This window comes from Physeter macrocephalus, chromosome 1, assembly GCF_002837175.3.
Source record: "Physeter macrocephalus isolate SW-GA chromosome 1, ASM283717v5, whole genome shotgun sequence".
NCBI classification, from domain to species: domain Eukaryota; kingdom Metazoa; phylum Chordata; class Mammalia; order Artiodactyla; family Physeteridae; genus Physeter; species Physeter macrocephalus.
Genome location: NC_041214.2, coordinates 79,451,458 through 79,473,635, shown reverse-complemented (window position 1 = coordinate 79,473,635; position 22,178 = coordinate 79,451,458). Strand labels below are relative to the sequence as shown.

The window sequence follows — 22,178 nt, the reverse complement described above, 5'->3', positions numbered from 1 at the left end:
TTCCTGAATGACAGACGTGTAAGAGAAATCCCACTTCTTTTTTTAACATGCCTTCTTTTCTCTGTTCTCTCCCAGCTCTGCCCTGAGATCAGCCCCAAGCACTGGGCTGCATTGACACAGAAGCAGCGGCAACACAAACATCTAAAATTCACCGCCCGCAAAATCTCTCTCTCTGACCAGAGAAACCAGTGAAATGGACCATGCTGTTCAAATAGTGTGGGTGATCCCTGTTATTTTTTTTTCTTTCTTTTTTCTTGCTGCTTTATCCCCAAAGACAGCCCCAGTCATACAGGACAGCACAATAGTGCAAGAAAATAAAACTCAGAGAGAACGCTAGCTTCCTGGCATTAAGAATCAAGAAAAGGAGGGTCCCTGGGGGCTGGAGAATATAGGGACATGCCAGAGAGGAAAGAGCTGGGAAAGGACATCTTCTAATTCTGTCCGGGACCCTACATAAGTCCCAGACTCAACCCCCAGTGTACACATGCAGAACAGACCCAAAGAAGCATAGCAAAGGCTTCAAGAATTAAACTACTAAAGTCCCAGACCAAACTCTGAGTGGTGCATGTGACAGATAGACCCAATAGCATAGCAAAGTCTTGAAAACTGAGTTAACATTGGAATTACTACCCTTAGAAGGTGAGACACAACTTGTAGTCTGAACTGAAGCCAATCCCTGTTCCAGAGAGCTTAGAGTATGTGTGACACTGTGCCCAGTGCTGTGAGGATCCCACCCTAGCCAGATGTGGGACTGTGAGCATGGCCAGACATTAGCTATTTGTTGAAATTTTAGAAAAAATCAATAGCAATTTTCCAGCAATGCCTCTCTGAGAAACCTGAGAAAATTCAAACATAACATTAAAAGTTTTTTGTGGACAGTTGTTGTTTTTGCATTCATCATCCATTCTCCCACTCTGGTAACTGTGTCCAGATTTTGCTTTAATGAAAATACCCCTTCTCTAGCTTAGCCATAACCAATTAAGTCAATAAATATATTCCATCCTCCTGATTCCAGTGATTGGTCAGAGATGAACACACAATCCAGCCAGAGCCAATGAGATGAAAGGAAATCTCATTCATCATTCACAAAATAGAGTCCTGATTAACACAAGGTTTACCCCTTCATCCCTCTCTAAATCCCACGTATTTCTCCAAAAAATGCAAAAAAAAAAAGCCACGTGATACAGGTGCTTCTACTTTTAATGCTGAACAACAGTATCTTTACTTGTAGAAAATAATGATATACAAACATTTTAAAAACCAAAGCTTTATAGGTAGAAATAATAATCACCTAAGGAATAGCCATACACATATAAAAGGAAATCATTCAGAATTTAAAACTGGAAACAAAAAACTAAGTTTTCCATTTCTACATTTATACAGAATGGTATTAGCTCTGCTTTGGCTAAAATCTTTGAAGAGCATCTCTCAAGCTATTGTGTCCTGAGAGGATGTTTACCACCATCAATCATCTGTAATCCCCCCCTTTTTTTTTGAGGAATATTTAACAATTAAAAATGTGTATATTTAAGGTGTACAATTTGATGATTTGATATAGATATACGTTGTGAAATATTCACCACAATCAAGCTAATTAACGTATCTATCACCTCAGACAGTTATCATTTCTTTTTTCCTTTTCTTTCTTTATAATTCTTAAAGAACACGAGTAGATTCAGGAAGCCCAGGTCTTCCCAGACCCTGTTGGTGCTCAAAGAAAGAATGGTTTCCAAATTCCTTCATGGGTTTTGCATTGAAGGCTCAAGCTACTTCCTTGAGGGAAAATTCTTTAAGTGTTCTGGAAAGCACAGTCAACCCGAACCTCGGTGGAAAAGATTCAAGCTGTCCAGTGGAACAAAGATTGGGTGTTTAAAATCAAGGAGTTCCTAAAATGAAACTGTTTTTTTAGATAGGTATTAGTTATACGGAGAGAATGAAATGGAGTTAACTCTGGGTAGATATGAGGTTCCAGGGCTTGCTCTTCATGAGGCATTTATCAAGGACCTACAAGGGGACTTGGGATGAAGGAAGCACAGTCCTTTCTAGGCAGTCGTCCCTGGCCTGTGGGAGGATGTTTCACAGACCTAGGACTCTTATCCAGGGTAACATGTAGAGGGGCACAGGTGTGAGAAAGGCTTGCAGGAAAGAGACATCACATCAGAGAAGCTTCCTGACCAGGTGGACTTGAGAAACAGGGAAGATGTCAACATATGGAGATGGAGTCAACTTTCTGGGCCAGAGAGAAGAGCATGAGGAAAGACACAGAGAAGAGGAAGTACGGAGTAGTGCAGGAGCCGCTGAGTAGTCCAGTTGGAAAGGGACGTAGTCATAGAACCACCTTCTCCGAGGGAACGCTACTGGGGAAAGGCTTAATGCGTGGTGAAGGCCAATCCAAAGGCCCTCAGGCAAGCTGGGTGAGAGACCCCTACCAATACCCTCCAAAAGGCCATACACTCCTTAAAACGGGCACTGTATACTGGAAAAGGCCCACAGCCCTGGGTTGGATTTCTAACTCTGCCACTAAATCCCTGTGTGACTTCAGGCATTCACTTAACTCTCTCATCCTCAGGACCCCAAGTGTAAAAAGAGGAGAATAGTATCTTTCCTGTGTACTTCACAGGATTGGCATGAACATAAGGAAAAACAGTGGGCCCAGAATAGCACTGTCAAATACTTTCTTGTAGTTGGTTATCTTGTCATGTTTGTGAAACTCCCCAGTAAATGTTACCATCCTTCTAGCATTACCACTACGTAATAGATTTTTGAGGCCAAGGGATGTGTCTTCTTCAGGACTGTCTGGGAACACAGTATATGATTTTTTGAAAAGGTACTTGATGAATGAATGAATGAATAATGTTCAGAGTCCTCCAACTAGGTAATAAAATCAGTCTCCTAACTACATTGAAGACCTGTGGACTGCTCTTTGACTTCGGGATGCTTGGCCCAGTTGAGGCTCTGAGTTAGTGGTGCTCATTCAATGTCATGGTAGAGAAGGAAGCCTGTGAAGGTGGAGTCATGGACATTATCTGCATAGACCCCATTGTTCTCTCCATCCCCATACACCTGGAGCCAGACCTGGTCACCCTTCTCCAGATAGAGGAGCACAGAGCCAGACGCCTGGTCTACGTTCTTGTCCTGGAACTGGTCATAGGTGAAGAGCACGGCCTTGTCCTTCTTGTAGAGGCTGACCTTCACATCCTTCAAGTAAACTGTGATGTGGTAGGAGAAGTAGTACAGCCCGGGAATGTTGCAGTAGAATTTGCCAGTGGTGCCATCATAGTGGTTTTGCTGATTGTAGAAGATCTTGGTAAAGCGAATGGGAACGTTGGGAATGGTGACCCGGGTCTCCAGTCCCACACTGAATGCTGAGCGGTATACATAGGCACTTTCTCCAGGTTCTCCTTTTCTGCCTGGGATTCCTGGAAAGCCTCGGGGACCTTCAACCCCAGTCACTCCAGTTTCACCGGTGTCACCCTTAGGACCAGCAAAACCTAGAGAACGAGAAGACCTTAGTGACCACAAAAACAGAACTCCTGTTTAGGTTGGTTCCAGCATAAATCACTGTCCCTGTGGCCCCCTACCTACAAACTGCTTGACTTACAGAGCAAGGAACCAATGAGAGTTCCCAAAGCGGACAGCTGTCACTTCCTCCTCCACATCCCCTGCCCCACAGCAGGCTCCCCTAAATTCATCTCCAACCTTATCTCTTATACATCTCCATCACTGATGTTCCACCCTGCCAACACTTTATGTGCCAGCTCAACCAACTACACATCTGCTTTTCTGTGCCCTCCGTCTAGGCTGCCCTCCCTCCTTTATTCTGTCTGCACATCCTTCAAGGCCTCGCTCAAGCCCCACCTCCTCTTGAAAGCCTTCACTGTTAACCCAGGTCTGCATTGAGGGCATTTTCTCTCTATTCCACTGTTTAGGCACTTGTCCACATTCACTTCAGCATATTTGGAGTAGACTCTCTTGTAGTAACCTCTAACAGTCCTGTGCACTAGAGCAAGAGTTCTCCAAGAGAAGGACTGTGACCTGCAGGAGGTACCAGGAAGTATGGTTGAATGCCACTGGATGGAATGGGAATTAAGGGAAAATTAAGGGAAACAGGAATATGAGGAGACTGGGAATAGGGATGGATGAGGGCGGGGATGGAAAGAGGATGGGGAAGGTGGTGTGGGTAGAGCACAGTCAAGGGTACTTGGTTTTAAAGGTACCACGTGTGTTTACCTTTGAAAAGCCAATCCAAAATCCACTTCATGTTGCTTATGGGTCACATTAAAACACTTTGTTTCTTCCCTGTGTGTAGACCTTAGTTAATAACTATTGCCCTCCCTACTTTAGAAGCCCTCTTCTACCCAGGAGAAGTCTGTGACAGAGGAGACTAAAGACCTTATTCTTACCTGGATCTCCTTTCTCACCCTTCTCACCAGGGATGCCATCTCTGCCATCACGGCCTGGGGTCCCGTTGTGGCCAGGATGCCCTGGGATGCCTGCCATCCAACCTGCGCAGGCCCCCTTGGGGATGGGAAGGACGTCAGGCCCTTCAGTGTTTCCCTGGCCATGACTGGGCAGGGCTAGTAGCAGTAGAACAGCTCCCAGCAGCAGCATCCTGAGCCCTGGAACCCAGATCTGTGCTGTCAGACACAGAAGAGTGGACCCCACATGGCTCACCCAGTCAGGACCCAAGCAGGACTCTGGCCAGTTCCGTAGAGTCTGCCTCTGAGACCTGCTCTCTCAATACTCACCTCTTCCCGGGAGACTCTTCTGACTCTTTCAGCCCACCTTGATTTCTCTCTGCCCTGAAATTTGCAGTATTTAGCATTATTCTTTGTGTGTGTGATCTCCTTTCTTCCACCATCGGTGATGGTGAGACAACACTCCTCCAATCCCTCATATCTGAGCACAGTACGAGGCACAGGGAAGGCTCCAAGAGTCAACTTGTCATGAGCCTATCCCTTGAATTGTCCAAGAATGATGATTCAGATAATCCCATTCAACTCTAACCAACTTCCCTCTCTCCGGCTCCTTCCTTTTTCTTCTCTACTTCCCTTTTCCTCATTTTCTATGTCTGTTCCTCCTCCTTTCTTTCCCATTCTCTTTCTTCCTCTCCCCATTCCCTGGGCCACATGTTAGACAATTTGGTATATTATGTACGTGCACACACACATGCTCACATACGCACATATACACATGTACACCCATACACACACATGTACAATGCACACGCGCACACACACACACAGCCTTAGTCAGACAACCAGCGACACACTGTCCCATGAGGATATCCTCTGACCGCTGCCTGGGCCACACTTAGCTGCACTCGTCACCTGCCTGATCCCCACGCAGCTTTCAGGACACAGTGGGCTGTCCTCTCTTTTAGGAAGTCTTCCCAGTCCTCCTTCCCCAATCTGGTCTGCTGTTCCTCCTCTGTGCTCCCCCAGTGCCCTCGCGTATCTCTAGCATGGCACATCTTGCACCATACTATAATTCCTGACTTGCTCACCCATTTCAGCCATTAAACTACAAGCACCATGGGGCAAAGTCTAACCCACTACCAGCACAAAGTAGGGACTAAATAAATAGTTCTGTAGAAAAAAAAAAAAAAGAGCAAGAGAGCCAGAGAGAGAAGGGAAGGAGGAAGGAAAAGAGAAAGGAAGGGGGAACGAGGGAAAGAGGATGGAGTACGTTTAGAATATATATTCTGGGTACCCTAGCAAAAAGCTCAAGGGGCACAGATGGCCAAGGGACTCCCTGTCTCAGAACAGGCCCTCCATATCCCCTCCCAGAAGACAGTCCTTTACATGCACAGGGACTCTGGTCCCCCATCCATCCCTGCCTCTGTTATTTAGGTGACCTTAGCCCCCCACTTCTGATTGCCAGGGTGTTAGTCTCCCCATCCCTCTCTCACCAGGGAGTGGAGAGAAACCACCGCAGAGGGGAACAGGGCCTAGGATCCTAGATCACAGGCATCACTAAGACCCTCTGTGGAGTTTGAAAGGTAGCTAATCCCAAGAACTTGATTCTAAATAAAACATGGTCCATATGTATTGTTTTACCCTAAACACTCACTATTTTTCATCAGTTTGCTTGTCTCATAGATTTCACAAAGCCTCCAGAATCGAGTTTGGCTCCAGGAGACATTTCCTCTGTGAAGGATGGAGAAAAGACCCTGATTAGAAATCTTACCCCAAAGACATGCATGGTGTCTGGAATCCCACCCCTATGGCCCATTGCCTGGGGCTGTATAATGCCCCCTCCATGTGACACAACCCACTCATCTTTCATATGTATATGTGAAACTTATCATATATATGATAAGTTTATATATAAGTGATATATAAACTTATATATATGTTTACTGTATTTATATATATATATGCTCATCTTTCATACACACACAAGTGTGTGTTCATTAAAAATAGTAAGAGAGGGAATTCCCTGGCAATCCAGTGGTTAACGGACTCTGAGTTTCCACTGCAGGGGGCACGGGTTCGATCCCTGGTTGCGGAATCCCACAAGCCATGAGGTGCAGCCAAGAAAGAAAAATAGTAAGATAAATACTTTGAAAACTACAGAGATCAAAACAATCCCCACTCCCAAGAATCCATCTATTTTTAAACATGGTGGAAATAATACTTTACATAAAAATTTTATTCCCCAATTTTTGCCTTGCAATTTTCTAATTTTTATAATCGTCATTTTAAATGTGTGTGTGGGGGGGCTTCCCTGGTGGCGTAGTGGTTGAGAGTCCGCCTGCCGATGCAGGGGACACGGGTTCGTGCCCCGGTCTGGGAAGATCCCACATGCTAAGGAGCGGCTGGGCCCGTGAGCCATGGCCGCTGAGCCTGCGCGTCCGGATCCTGTGCTCCGCAACGGGAGAGGCCACGACAGTGAGAGGCCCGCGTACCGCAAAAAAAAATAATAATAATGAATAAATAAATGTGTGTGTGTGCTAGTCCATCAAGTGGATATAGCCAAGATATATGTCAACATTCCCATTTTACTGAACTTTGAACATATTTTCATTTTAAAACATTTTAAATCTGTAACAAACATCCTTAGGCACATAGTTTATCCTCAAATTATTGTTCTGCTGTGACATATTCCCAGAAGTAAAATTTCTGGACCAAAAGGTATGAAAATGTTTAAGGCTTATGATGGATATTCCCAAATTACAGTTTGTCATGCTGTTCCCTGGTAGTATGTCAGTGTGTACATAAAGAGCTTATCTTAGCTACCCTCACCAGCTTTGGATATAACGATTACAAACATTTTTGTTGTTCTTAGTTTAGTGAGCATTTGATCATTAGTGAGTTGTACATTTTATTAAAGGCCTATTTCCTAATTTAATTTCTTCATTTTGGGATATCTCTGTCAGTGTTCTTTATCAGTTAATTTATTAGGGACACAATGTGCTTTTTGAATTAATTTGTGTGAGCTCTTTATGCCAACACTTTGTCATATGTGCTATGACTATTAACTCTAGTGTAAAGATTATTCTTTTGTCTTGTTTATCCTGAGTTTTAGGTGACAGAAGTTTTAGTTTTTATATAGCCAACTCTGTTGGGTTTGTTTTTTTGTTTGTTTTTTTTTTGCTTCTAAGTGTTAAATGATCCTTCTCCATACTAGAGTTTGGGAGTACTTTAGTTTCTTCTATTGTTTGGTGTATTTTAAATTTTACTCTTTAATCCATCTCTGATATTTTCTGTTGGTGTAAGTTGTGATCTAAGATACTCAAATGATTTCTTCCTATTTGAAAACTGTTTAAAAGACACTTAATTAAATTAACCTTTTTTCTCTCTGTTGGTCTGATGCATCATTTATCAAATATCAAGTTCTAATATCATCTTAAAAGTAGAGTGAGAATTGAGAATGAGACCAGCAGACAGAGAGGAGGAGAGACAGGCAACAAAACTGAGACAGGTACCGATAGCGATAGATGCTGCCCCCTGGTGGTCATGAGTCCCTAGTCAAGGTTTTATTTTACCATTAACACGTACCTTTGTCCCCCTCTACTGGAATTGGAGGTCTCAAGGGGTGTTCTCAATAACAGCCGGAAATAAAATGAAAATGAGAGATAGTTTAAGCTTGGCTTGTCCCAAGATGAGAAGAAAGAGGGGAGTTAGACGAGACGCCAAGGAGAAAAGACCAGCCAAGCCCCTTTTGTGTTTAAGGAGAATACTTGTTCTGAGACTTTTAAGACTTTATATGTCATCCAACCTTCCCACAATTTGTCACCTCCATCCTTTTCCTCTATGGGGTTAGCAGTAAAACTCCTAAGAAGACCACCGAGAGTCTCTGTGCTTGCTTTTCCCAGAAATGAGGAGGGCTATGCTCTTTTCCACAGGGAAACAAGAGAGAATCCAGAATATGAGAACCAGTGAAGGCAGCTACAGAGGGCCCCAAAGAAGAAGGGTGACTGGGGGCTTCCTCCAAACCATTAGGAGTGAAAAGTCAGGTCTCTAGGGTTCTCTGGTTCCTCCTCCACTTTTAAAAATCAAGATTCTATTTTCCTGGGCTTCCTTGGTGGTGCAGTGGTTAAGAATCCGCCTGCCAATGCAGGGGACACGGGTTCGAGCCCTGGTCCGGGAAGATAGCACATGCCGCGGAGCAATTAAGCCTGTGCGCCACAACTACTGAGCCTGTGCTCTAGAGCCCGCGAGCCACACCTACTGAGCCCACGCACCTAGTGCCTGCGCTCCACAACAAGAGAAGCCACCACAACGAGAAGCCCGCGCACCACAACGAAGAGTAGCCCCCACTGGCCGCAACTAGAGATAGCCCGTGCGCAGCAATGAAGACCCAACACAGCCAAAAATAAATAAAATAAAAAATAAATAAATTTGAAAAAAAAAAAGATTCTATTTTCCCAGCCCAAGGGAAGGCATTCTGTGCTCAACACTACAGTGTTACGGACCAACAAGAGAAGCCACCACAACGAGAAGCCCGCGCACCACAACGAAGAGTAGCCCCCACTGGCCGCAACTAGAGATAGCCCGTGCGCAGCAATGAAGACCCAACACAGCCAAAAATAAATAAAATAAAAAATAAATAAATTTGAAAAAAAAAAAGATTCTATTTTCCCAGCCCAAGGGAAGGCATTCTGTGCTCAACACTACAGTGTTACGGACAGATCTCTCCATTCATAGGGGCAACCAGTCTGGGTTCCATGACAGTAACATGGGGTGACAGAAATAGAAGGAAGGATTGGGGGCAGATGGGCACACAACCCTACGATGTTTCTGATGCTAAGAAGCAATTCTGATTGAAGAAGAAGGTTGTCGTCTAACCAAGTTCTGGATGGAAAAATTAGCAATTGATAATAATTGAAGGTCAGTGCAGAGATGCCGAATTTTCAAACAATTTATTCCAAAATTATCTGTGCTCTCTGTTTAGATATAGCAGTTATTACATTTTGATTTTGAAAGACCTCTCTTTATAAAGGGGAAAACATTATTAAATAAAACTGTAATCTAGAACTACATTCTAAGTTTCAATCGTGCCTCTAAAGAAACCATTTACATGGGTCATGAAGCTAATCCTAAATACCACCTATAATTCCTTGTCTTTGTAGAATGCCATTTGTAAAGTCCTCACCTCACTTAATATCCCACCTAATTCTCACAATTTTGAGGGACAGGTTGAGGTAGAATACAGAGCACAGGTTCTATGACCTCAGTGGTTGGGTGAAAATAATTTGTTCTTCCTTGTAACATGTTTCAGTCATATGTTTGTTGGAGGATTAAAAGGCACAATCCACGTAAAATACTTAGAACAGTGCCAGGCATGTGCCAGCGCTCAAAAAATGTCATCTATTGTATGACTGTACCCACTCTAGAGATGAGAAAAGTGGGTTTCAGGGTGGTTAAGTGACTTGTCCAAGATCCCAGAGCTAAATGTAGAGGAGCTGGAAATCAAATTCTGGTTTTCTGAAACCCAACAATGGACCCTTAGGCATATCCCAAAAAAGGAAAGTAGCATCAAGGTCACATATCTGCCTTTTAATATTCCACTCCATAGGATGGGGGATAGAAGAGAAAATAATGTGAAGAAACCTCCAGACTATAATGCAGTGACCTGGCTTCTACTCTGGGCTCCACCAGTAACTTACCGGGTGACTTACCTATCCCCACCCACTTTCCAGACCTCATGCTCTTTGCAGGCAAAGGTGATTATTTCTTTTTTTAACTTTTTTTTTTTTTTTTGGCGGCACCATGTGCAGCTCGCGGGATCTTATTTCCCCGACCAGGGATCGAACCCATCCATGCCCCCTTGGAGTGGAAGCGCAGAGTCCTAACCACTGGATCACTGGGGAATTCCCCAAAGGTGATTATTAATGAATTTATTCTTAGCCTATTTCATAACATTGTTGTGAGAACCAGTAGACTAAAATTATGAAGAAGTATTTTAAAAACTTATAAAGTGTTCCACACATATAAGAGAAGAGAAGCAAGAAAATATTTATGGACGACTTGCTGTGGATCCCCACTGTACACTCAGCACCCCTTTAATCTCATTTAACCTCCACAGCTCGTGGGGGTTAGGACTCAGTTCCCACAAGAGAAATCCGAGGACCAAAGAGGTTTAGTAATTTCTGCTCAAGGATCACAAGTAAAAGAGTGCAGAGGTGAAATCTGAAATCCAAAACCTGAGTTCTTTCTACCGTACTAACTTTCATGGTGCACTGTGTACAGGCATGGCTCCGTTTGCTTTCAAAATAATGCAAGGGGATTGACCATGATGATCTCTGGATCCTAAAGGGCCATATTACAATCTCTCCTTTTCATTTGTTAAGTGTATGAGAAATTCCACTTTGACCTGATGGAATTACAGTAACAACAGCAGAATCTTGTGAAATGCAAGGATGAGGTCTCCTCTGGGACAGGCAGGAGACAGAGTGGGATGGGGGAAAGAGGTCACCAAACCCGGTGCCAATTTCTCCAGCAGGAAAGGACATTAAAGCATAGATCACAGAGTCCCAGAGAGCTGAAAGGTACCCCAGAAATCATCTCACCCCTGCCCTGCTTTTACAAATGAGAGGCTAAGGGGGAGGAAAGGGATGCATTTATTGGATCCTCATAGAAACCAGCTCTCACACTAGGAACTTTTACACATTACTTATGCTATTTGTTATTTATTTTAATCTTTACAAGAACTCCAAGAAACAAGGAAAATAACCCCCACTGTAGAGATGGGGAAACTGAGAGCTTAAGGAGAACATCTGTGAGAGATTCCCATCACATTACACTGCCTCGAAAAAGGCTTCTCAGGCTCAGCTTCATAATCTGCTAAATGAGATCATGAGGAACATGAGAACACTTTGAAATTGGTAAGGGTTCTTTGCAGTATAAATTGCATAAGGCAGTTTCAAACTGTATTTTGTTTAATCCTCCTCATAGCCCTGCTTTTGAGGCCACTCTCTAGAAGAATCTGAGACTCAAAGAGACCAAGATGCGGGCTTAAGATCATGCAACTCTTGGGTTGAATTAAATGAAATTGCCATTTTTAAAGGTCGAAAATGGTAGAATATTGGCAATTTCACATGGTGCAACCTAATGATAAATGGCAGAACCAGGAATCAGCTAAGCTCTGCTCGGCTCCCAGGAGGATGACAGGAAAGCTTTTATTCAGCATCCTCGTGCCCAACACACACACACACACACACACACACACACACACACACACACACACACACACAGTACCTCTCTCTCTCTCTCTCACACACACACACAGTACCTCTCTCTCTCTCTCTCTCACACACACACACACTGTACCTCTCTATCTCTCTCTCTCACACACACACAGTACCTCTCTCTCTCTCTCTCTCTCTCTCACACACACACACACACACACACACACATTTTTGGCATCAGTCTCTCTCCACTTGAAGGAATTCCTGACTGAAAGCTTCTAGGCTCCAAAGCTTCTACCTCCTGACCTCAGCAAAGTGTCTGGGGCCACAGGTCCCCAGCTTGACAAAGAGTAGGAGGGAAGTCTGTCCCCACAGCCACCTTTGAAAGGACAAGAAGCAAGTCCTGTGGCCCTCTTTACAACTCCTCAAGAACGAAAGGAGGGAGGCAACAAGGACAGCTTAACTGGCGTTAAGCTGCAGGCTCCCTTTCCACTGCTCAGCTTCAGGAACAAAGCTGACACCCTCATGCTCCTTTGGGCATATTCTGTCAGCATCAAGGCCTCCCTGTTTCCAACCTTGTCAGGAGGAGGTGGCCTTACCCCCAATGGCAGGAATCACCAGGAGTGAGGTAGTTGCACCCCTCGTAAGGCTTGATCTGAAAACCAGAACCTCCCCAGACCAGGGACCCACATCCTCAGACAAGGGCTGGCCTGATCTCTAAAATCCCTGCCACTCGGGCCTCTGCATCTATGGCTGGAAACAACCAGGAGGCCTCACGGGCAGTGCTCACTGGGGCAAGCGGGATTGGGCTTGACAAAGGCCAGGTAGATCCAGTTGTTTCTGTCAGAAGATGTCTGCTAAAAATAAGATTTTTCATAAGCTGCCAGTATAGGCCAGGCCACTTGCTCACTTTACCTCATTTGCACTTCTCAATCATCCTGTGAGATAGCCCCACAGCGGGGTAGATATTCCCATATTTACAGATACCCCCAAATCTACAGATACCGACCATGCCTCACCCGTCTTTGTACCTCACGAACACTACCCAGTGTCTGGCCCGTGGAATCTTCTCAATAAATATTGCTGAGTAGAATCCAGTGTTGGAGTTGGATTCCAAACTCAGGCTGAGATCGGAGCTCAGGTTTTCCCCAGGCTGCCTCTTCATGTGCTTCTTTCTCCTCCCTACCTGGTCAAGCTAAGTGATTTGTCCCCTTCTCCTCTTATCTAATTGGACTTTATCACTGGACCATCCCTCCAGCTTCACTGACCCCAAACTTCTCTTTGGTTAGGCATCTTACCACAGAGTGAATTGGGCAAAACTCAGGATGGTCCCAGGCATTTTGACCAGAAGGAACAGTCCCTTTTCTCTTGGAGCCGTGGGAGAATCGAGGAAGAAGCCCAAGGCCTGTCTGCGTCTGCCAGTGCTGCCCTGGCCAGGGTTTTGCCTGTATCCCTCCCTACCCTGCTAACAGGACAGTGTGGGCACACCCCAGCCAGGGGCTCCATGGCAGGGAAACCACTTCACCTCCAGCCTAGAACTTGAATCAATTGTCCTTACCCTCAGGTGTGGAATCAGAGCCACAGACTTCAGTCAGGATGGAAGTGAGGAAGAGATGGCCCAGTCTCAGCAGCCTGGTACTCATGGGGGCAGGCGGTCCCCACCTCCCAGTTGTCCTTTCCTATTGGCCAGCATGGCGAGGGCCAGAGACCAATGGGCAGGCGTGTGCCCCTGGCAACTGCCTCAGGTCCACTCTGGGGAACCTGGTGCAACCAGCTTGGGCTTGGGAAGCCAAGTGGAGCTTCAGTCACCACACTCTTGTCTCCAGGCTTTGGCTCTTATTTTTGCCTCTTACAAGGTGACAGAAGACGGGGCCAAGGGTCAAGACCAGAAGCAGGAAAACAAGATATTTGCTTATGTAAAATGAATTGCCCTGTGGTCCAGGAGACCTCTGTCTTCCCGGAGATTTGCACTAATAAGTCTGGGGCACCAATTACCACCATCACCTCCTGCTCACTCTGCATGATAGGGAACTGCAGTATAACAGGAAATATAACACATCCTCTGCTCTCTGGCCTGAACCCCAGATTGGGGAAAGACTTTGCATGCTAATTTTGAGAAGTGAGGTGAGAGGACGTTTCTGGGCTGGTGTAGGGCAGATTAAGACGGTTAAAGGCCCTGAATCCCAAATGATTTTGAAGTCCCCACCTGTATGTGATTCAAATTCAGTATATCAGAGAACATATTAACTAGGAGAGAATACCATCTTTCAAGGATTTTGTGGTTTCAAAATTCTGGGTAAGTTTTTGAAAACTAACTTTTTTTTTTTTGCGGTACGCGGGCCTCTCACTGCTGTGGCCTCTCCCGTTGCGGAGCACAGGCTCCGGACGCGCAGGCTCAGCGGCCATGGCTCACGGGCCCAGCCGCTCCGCGGCATGTGGGATCCTCCCGGACCGGGGCACGAACCCGCGCTCCCTGCATCGGCAGGCGGATTCTCAACCACTGCGCCACCAGGGAAGCCCGAAAACTAACTTTTTATGCGTGTGTGAGTCCCCATTTTGCCAGCACCTTAAACGTGTGCCTCATCCACCTACTGGTGAACACTGCTCCGGGCTACGAGTGGCCTGGAGCGGCTGTAACCCACAGAGGTGTTCCTAGAAGGCTTAGGCTAAAAGTGGCAATGCTCATCACCTTGGACTCTTTCTTGGCAAACCCACGTTTTGTTTTTGAAGGGCAGGATCAGGGCCAGTTCCTGCTAGCCACGAATTCTGATGCATTAAATCGTGACCCCAGCAAAGGCTCAGGATCCCAGCAATAACTTCTGCAAGACATACAGAAACAGAATTTTCTGAGGCAGAGCCTGGGCAAGTATCTACCTGGCCCTAAATACCACCTCTCCTGGCCACAAAGAGCCTAAAAGCCCACCAGCAAAGTAAAGTAAAAACCTGATCAAAGGCTTAACAACTCTTACTAATATGCAAATATTTCTAGAGAAGTTACTTTAGGCCTTTGAGATTGGAGTCATGAGTCTCTTCCCAAGGGCCCACTGACTTAGGTAAGGGGCTTATGAAAATGAGGTTCTGGTTTACTAGACAGGTTGGACCGAGGAGAAAACACACAGAAACGACAGCAACCCTCAATTACTTCAGTATTTTATTTTTATTGTGGCATCTTTTATTGATTTTGGGTTTGTGTTTCTATCTTTCTCTCCTTACTAGAATGTAAACTTCATGAGAGCAGGTGCCTTGCCTGTTCAATGTTTTATCCCCAAGCCCTTAGAATAAGATCTGGTATCAGGTGGGCAATGATAATTGCTGAATCAAAAATAAGGGAGTGATCATATTTAATCTTCCCCTTGGAGATAGCTCTGACTGTCTTCCAGTTTACAAATCAAGTATCTTCAGTTCAGTGAGGTTAAGTGATTTGTCCAAGGCACAGATCCAAGATTTGAACCTAGTCTGTCTGGCTATAAAACCTGTTTGCTTTCTAGTACCTTACGTCTCTCACCCCTCCTGATGGACTATAATACCCTAAGATTCATGCATGTACTTCAGGGTAGCTTTAGGGTTGGCATAAAAAGTAGTTTCTTCTGATCTTATGGGAATACAGCTGGTTACAGCAGGCTTTAACTATTGCACAAGGTGGAATGACTTTAGCTCCAAAATCACACGAAGACCGTGATGGTCTGGCCGTCTGCCAGTGACACTGTGAAAGCCTGTCATTTAGAGGCCTCAGGGGAATCTGCCATTCACCACAAAGTTCATCATGTGGAAAGAAGCAATTCTGTGGCATACTGGTTTAGAGACTGCAACTGAAAAACATGCAGCCAGAGATGCCTTGAGGCTAGTTTTTTTTCCCAGCATAGAACTGTCACTATCTAAAATAAAATAATCAAATAAACATCATCGTTTCCTCCAGGGTATCATGGCTATTGTTCAATCCCCTGTCAGCATGGGAACTGGGATATGGAAACGGCAGGTCACATGATTTCCTTCCCATAAATATGTTTAAGTATTGCTATATATTTCTGCTTTATTGTGATTTTTTAAAAAAATCTTAATTGAAATAACTAAGTATAACCCGTGTGTTTTGAAAAATAATCTAGAAGATTAGAGCAAGACATAGAGGAAACACACCCTGCAGCCTTCCTTCCACTCCATCCCCAAATTCCTAGAAATGGCAAAAAAAAAGTTTTAATTCCTTTATCTCTTCCAAAGACTCGACTACAATTGCACTTTATCTAAGGCAACCTCAGATACAAATATAAGAATCTGTTTTGTCACTCATTCTTTGGACTAACAGCAATCCACTTCCACTGGCAAGGAGGCCAGTTCAGATAAGCAACCCTAGATTCATATCTTTGAGAGCCCTTCGACCACTCCTCATACCAAAATACTGTATTAGTCAAAGAATTTCCCACAATCATTTTGGAAAGGCTGGAGAAACAAAGAGATGGAGATGGTGTCGCTCAGAGATCAGGAAGTGGTTACTGCCCCTGGGCTCTAGCCTAAAAGCCTGCACTCACTGCCTTGAAAAGAACCTGGGCTACTGACACTGCCAGGGGCACTGCTTGAAGCACAATAGTTTCTCCCATCATCCCCCTTCAATCTTGCACCATTGTGTCCCATTTGCAGAAGCTAACTGGAACTTATCCAGTAAGGGAGTCTAGGATATGTCATTTCAGACACCAGCTTCAGGAGTACAAAGGGGATTATAGAAAAGTGGATATAGGGCTAAGTATCAATAGACATGATCAGACATAGGCCACAACTTTAATAAATAGAAGATTCACACTCAAGGAAGCAAAGCTAACAGAAAAAAAAAAAAAGGTGGGGGAGCAAAACTTTAAAATAAGTATAGGGCTTCCCTGGTGGCACAGCGGTTGAGAGTCCGCCTGCCGATGCAAGGGACACGGGTTCGTGCCCCGATCAGGGAGGATCCCACATGCCGCAGAGCGACTGGGCCCGTGAGCCATGGTCACTGAGCCTGCGCGTCCGGAGCCTGTGCTCCGCAACGGGAGAGGCCACAACAGTGAGAGGCCCGCGTACCACAAAAAAAAAATAAAATAAAATAAGTATAATTATTATATTTAGAGAGATGACAGGAAAGAACATATGTGAGAATAATTAATGGATATTCTGCCACAGTAGGAGATGAAAATAATTTTCTCTTCTTTAAGTCATCAAGTTTGTGGTGATTTGTTATGGCAACCCTAGGAAACTAACGTGGGGAATTAGAGCTAGGCAAAGAGTTCTTACACACGGCATCAAAGGCATGATCCATTAAAGAAAAAGCATGGTAAATAAGGCTTCATCAAAATTAAAACTGTTGCTCTATGAAAGACCCTGTTTAGAGCTACAGACTGGGAGAAAATATTTGCAAACCATACATCTGACAAAGGATTTGTATTTAGATTATATAACAAACTCTCAAAACTAAACAGTAAAACGAAGAACAAACAAACCCAAGTAGAAAGTGGGCAACAGACATGAAAGGTATTTCATGAAATAGGATATATGGATGGCATATAAACACATGAAAAAACATTCAACATTATTAGCCATTACAGAAATGCAAATTAAAACCACTATGAGGTATCACTACACATGTACTAGAATGGCTAAAATTAAAAACAGTAAGAAATACTAATCTAATAGTGGATACATGTCATTATACACTTGTGAAAACCCATAGAATGTACAACACTAAGGGTGAACCCTAATATAAGCTATGGACTTTGGGTGATTTTTTTAAAGGTGGGGAAAATAGCACAAAATTTTTTAAAAATCAAAAAAATAGTGAGAATACTACATTTGGAAAAGACACGATGAAAATGGATCACTTATAATTTGCCAGTGGGAATGGAAAATGGTACAGCCACTCTGGAAAATAGTTTGGCAGTTTCTTAAAAAATTAAGCAGCAGTCACACTCCTGAAGAGTTATCCCAAAGAAATGAAAACTATGTCCAAACAAAAGCCTATACATAAAAACCTGAATATTCATGTACATATATACCTTTGCTCATTTGTGTGAGTAAATATTAAGGGTAAATTTCTAGAGGTGGAATTGTAGGATCAAGGGGTATGCACATCTTAAATTTTGATAGTTGTTGTAAATTGACTTTCAAAAATTCAACAATAATTTATAGTGCTCCAAAAATGGTATGAGAGTACCTGTTTCCCTATACCTTCACCAATATTGGATACTGTCAAATATTTAAATATTTGGCTTTCTAATAGATTTTTAAAGTTATCTCTTTGATTATGTGTGAGGAGGATATCTTTTCAAATATTTATTGGTTACTTGTATTTATGTTCCTGTGAATTGTGTGCTTATTTCTATTTGTCTATTTTTCCTACTTAGTCATTTTTATTAATTTTTTAAAGTTCTTTGTATATCAAGGAAATTAATCCTTTTGAAATTTTATTTAGCTCTTGCCTTTTAAAAAACATTTTATACAAAAATTTTTGCTTCCTATTTGGTTAGCCTAATTTTTTAACATTTTCCTTTTGGCCTCTAGATTTTTCTGTGTTGCCTGAAAAGATTACTCCCATTTTAAAGGTATTCTTTAAAATATGTTTTCTTCTAAAATGTTCATGATTTCTTTTCCTTTTAATTCACTATTTGACCAATCTGTAATTATTTTGTCAAAAGGGCAAAGACCACCTATAGAGTTAGTCAAGGGCTGTTTATTCAAATCTTACTATTGTAAGGGGGTCACTACCATCACTTTCATTCCAGTAGAGATCGGAAGGGGGTTGAAAGGAGAGTGAATTTTATAGGCTGAAAGGAGGAAGTCCTACGACAGTCTTCGGTGAGTGTTCTTTTAGGATGGGATTTTCTAATTCTAGCAGGGTGGGATTTTTTGAAAGTGTGGGAAGCTTTCTGATTGGCTTTCAAGTACATTTGGCAGTCTTCGATTGGTCCACTATCTACCTGTACATAAATGGTGGCTTTCCAGGCTGGATAGGGTCATATGGGTTATTCTGCTTCACCTGAAAGAAAATCTGGTCCTTGGCTTTGGAGTCTTACATTAGCAATTCATGTTTTAAAAAATAAGATAAAATCCAGCTTTTTTTTTCTATATTCTTACTGAACCCAGCACCCATTTTAATACATATTTATCTTTTAAATTCTAATTTTAAATGTCTTTTTCATATACTTTTCAAATGCATGGGGGGGCAGTCTATTTCAGGATTCTGTACCCTGTTCATTGTGTGTGTTTATTCCTCATCAGGAGTAAGTATCATCTTGGCCAACGAAAGCAGCATGATGCAAAGGTCTAAGATATAAGTATTAAAGTCATATCTGAAAGTTTATCCATTTATAAAGCTTGATACAAGAGTAAATATGCAATTGGGAGACTGTATTTAATAAAATTTTCCAACCTCGTACTCTGACATGGAGCCTGGCATACAGGAGGTCTTCATATATGTTGGCTGAGACCAGAAATGCTAGTGTGGCAATGAGGACTCTGGACCCGGAGTTGGAAGACCTGGATCCCAGTCTCTGCTTCACTGCAGGCTGGTTGGGTGACCATGTTACACATTAATGGCCTGGTAGCTGGGAAATGGCCTCCAACGTTGGGAACTATAATTCCTATCGCTCCTTAAAGCTAGGAGTTACCATATGACAAAGTTTTCACCTATAAAATATGAGAGACTCAGCTATTCCAGGCTGAGTCTTAAAATATTACACATGGGATCTTTCAATTTCTTCCCTGTGAACAGGAGTGCAGATAAGCCTGTGACCCAGTTTTTTGGGGGAAGCATTTTTCTTTTTAAGAACTACATATTACTTTTTTCCCCAAGTTTGTTGAGTCATTATTGAAAAACATAATTGTATATATTTAAAGTATACAATGTGCTGATGTGATATATGTATATGTATACATCGTGAAATGATTACCAAGATAAACACCTCCATCACCAGACATAGTTAACTCTTTGTGTGTGTGTGTGTGTGTGTGTGTGTGTGTGTGTGTGTGTGTGTGTGGTGAGAATGTTTAAGATCTACGCTCAGTAACTTCCAAGTACACAATATATATTAACTATAGGCCTGTGACCCAGTTTTGATCATACAAAGATGATGTTCCAGAGGATGGTGGAAAAACCAGAGGAAAGAAACCTGGGCGTCCTGAATGGCTGTGTGGAACAGAGTAGTCTTCCAACCTGCCCTGGACTGTTACTTGAGATAGAAATAAGTCTATCAAGTCATTATATTGTTGGGTCTTTGTTGCAACAGCTTACTATTCTACTTGGCATAGGTACCCCACAAAGGAAACAGTTCTGCAAAGAGTCTGGAAAATAAAGGGTGTACTAAAATTATGCAGGTTCTCTTCCTATAGGACTTCTCTGCACCGGGATAAATGTTTCCTTTTTTCATATATATCACAGCTTGAGGGAGAAAATTGCTGATCTCTTGTATTCTCTTACTGTTTCTGAAAAGCACATCTGGAAAATGCTGATTTAGATGATTTCTATTTTCTCTAAATATTGCATAATGCATGGCCAGTGTTAGTATGCATTCAGAACACCACCAAATTTTACAGAATCAAGGCTGCCTTTAGTCCAACTACTTCAGTCAGAGCATGTTATCTCTAGGCACAACAGGCAATATTATAAAACCATAGAGAATATGAATAATTCTTCCAAAAGTTTTAGGAAAAAAAGTTTTAGGAAATTTTGATCTCATTGTTTTGTATTCTTTCTCATCTAATCAAATGGAAAGATGACAAATGTTTTACCCACAGAGGAGTTCGGGTTTTTTGGGGGGTTTTTTGGTTTTTTTTTGGTCTTACTTTCAAAGGGCTTGGAAAGGTACTGCAACCACAGTTCATGGCTACTGTGTGTAAGGCCCTGGAAAAACAGGCGCAGTGCCCACGGGGAACAGTGGAAGGACAGAATGGACCTGTCCCAGAACACCTGGGGACAGCATCCTCGAACATCAGCAGTGATGACTGGTATTGAAATGGCTCCTCTGGCAGCCCAGGAGATTTGTGGAGAGGTTCTTCCTGGGAGGCCTTGGAGGTTTGAGCACTTCGCATTCTGCCAGCACCATCAAGTGTGGCCATTTTTGTAGATTCATAAAATGACTGAGGTGCAAAAGATTGAGGAAGTTTGGGGCTATTTCTGTAATGGGCAACTGGCCAGTCAATGATCAAGAGTATTTGAGGGGATCCAAGTTATGTGTTTCCTAAGGCTACTAGTCAGAATCCTGAAGATTCTTCTGTCCAGATGTAGTTCTTACATATTCTCATTGAGAAATGTATTATTGTGATTGATAAGATAACTGGAGAGACCAAAGGAGAGAAGTCCACTGGGAAATCTATACGTTCAAGACTGACTATCTGAATGTGTATTATAAAAAGTGTGAAAACATACCATCATAGATTATGCAGGATTACACCTTCTTTTGACCTGGTAGATTGACTTGGTAGATTAGACATGTCCAATGCTGTTAATGCAGCAAAGGGCTCTGCGTGCTTAGAAAATCCCAATCTGTTGATCCACAAGCTTGGATTGGATCTAAAACAGGTTCCCCCCTTTGGGAAAGGACTCCACACAACCTTTGAAGGGTTTCTGAATGCAGGTGGAGGGTGTTAGGATTGGTTCGCCAAGAGTCCACTCCCACCATCTTGGTGTGCAGAACTCCCCTGAGAGACCCCGCTGCGGGTCCCTCGGCCTCTTCTTCAGCTGCACTTCACAGCTGACTGGTCTCAACCCTCCTCCTTCCCCGCAGATGTTTAAGAAGCAGCAATCGAAAGGTGGAGGCGGAGGGACTCACCCCCGAGAGTGAGTTGGAAGGAGTGAATGGACCAATGAATGAGCTGGAGAATTCCAGACATGGCAAGCCAGAGGGTCTCATAAACTGTGGTTGGAACAGTAAGGTCAGGAAGAGCACTGGCTGTGGGGTTGCCTCCTAGCCTCTTGCAGACTGCCTATGAGGACCAAAGGAGGCCATAGCTGTCAAGCCCTGGGGCCAGCCCTTAATGCAAGTGCCTTTCTGAACCCTGTGGCCCAGCAGCCTCTGCCAATGCATCCTGCCTGCTGTGCATCACATCTCTGTGCCTGTGCACAGGATGTCCTTCTCCTTCCTCTCCACCTGGAGAAAATGCTTGCTCCAGGAGACTGAGCTCAGACATCACCCCTTCCTTGACTACATCAGGAAGAGTCAGTGGCACGGTGCTGTGTCCCCATAGTATTTGTCATACCATGTTATGATGATCTGTTTCCACATTTGTCTCCCGCAACTGGACTGAGAGGTTCTCACTCATCTTTATACTTCCCTGGCCTCTCCTGGTGCCAGCACCTTCCTTAGGATGGGGGTGCCCAGGAAATAGATGTTGAATTAAATGAGTGAATACGTATGTAAATAAATAAATATTCTTATGGTCAAAATGGAACAATGTGGATTGGAAAATAATGCGGGTAGAAGGAAATAAAATTTCCCAAAGATTTGGGGAGAACTTTATTTTAGTGTGCAAATAATAAATATTGTATCCTACCAATTTGAAACACTCTACCAAAACAGATACTTTGTTG

General features: G+C 43.4%; 1 protein-coding gene across 1 annotated transcript; it reads right to left on the bottom strand.

The window, feature by feature from the left end:
• Positions 1 to 1,191: 1,191 nt before the first annotated feature.
• Positions 1,192 to 13,226, bottom strand: ADIPOQ (adiponectin, C1Q and collagen domain containing). The gene is made up of 4 exons (XM_028484721.2): positions 13,194 to 13,226; positions 4,749 to 4,802; positions 4,404 to 4,619; positions 1,192 to 3,491 (listed from the first exon to the last, which is right to left on the bottom strand). Exons 3-4 carry the CDS (start codon positions 4,609 to 4,611, stop codon positions 2,971 to 2,973), a joined length of 729 nt encoding a protein of 242 aa, XP_028340522.1. The 5' UTR covers positions 4,612 to 4,619; positions 4,749 to 4,802; positions 13,194 to 13,226; the 3' UTR covers positions 1,192 to 2,970.
• Between the last annotated feature and the right edge of the window lie 8,952 nt (positions 13,227 to 22,178).

What these genes read in the sequence shown, in the direction of transcription:
- ADIPOQ (XM_028484721.2), bottom strand. Translation starts at nt 4,611, where the DNA reads ATGCTGCTGCTGGGAGCTGTTCTACTGCTACTAGCCCTGCCCAGTCAT. An exon ending in GGGTGAGAAAGGAGATCCAG is followed by an intron (nt 3,492 to 4,403) that starts GTAAGAATAAGG and finishes CTCGTTCTCTAG; the next exon opens with GTTTTGCTGGTCCTAAGGGT.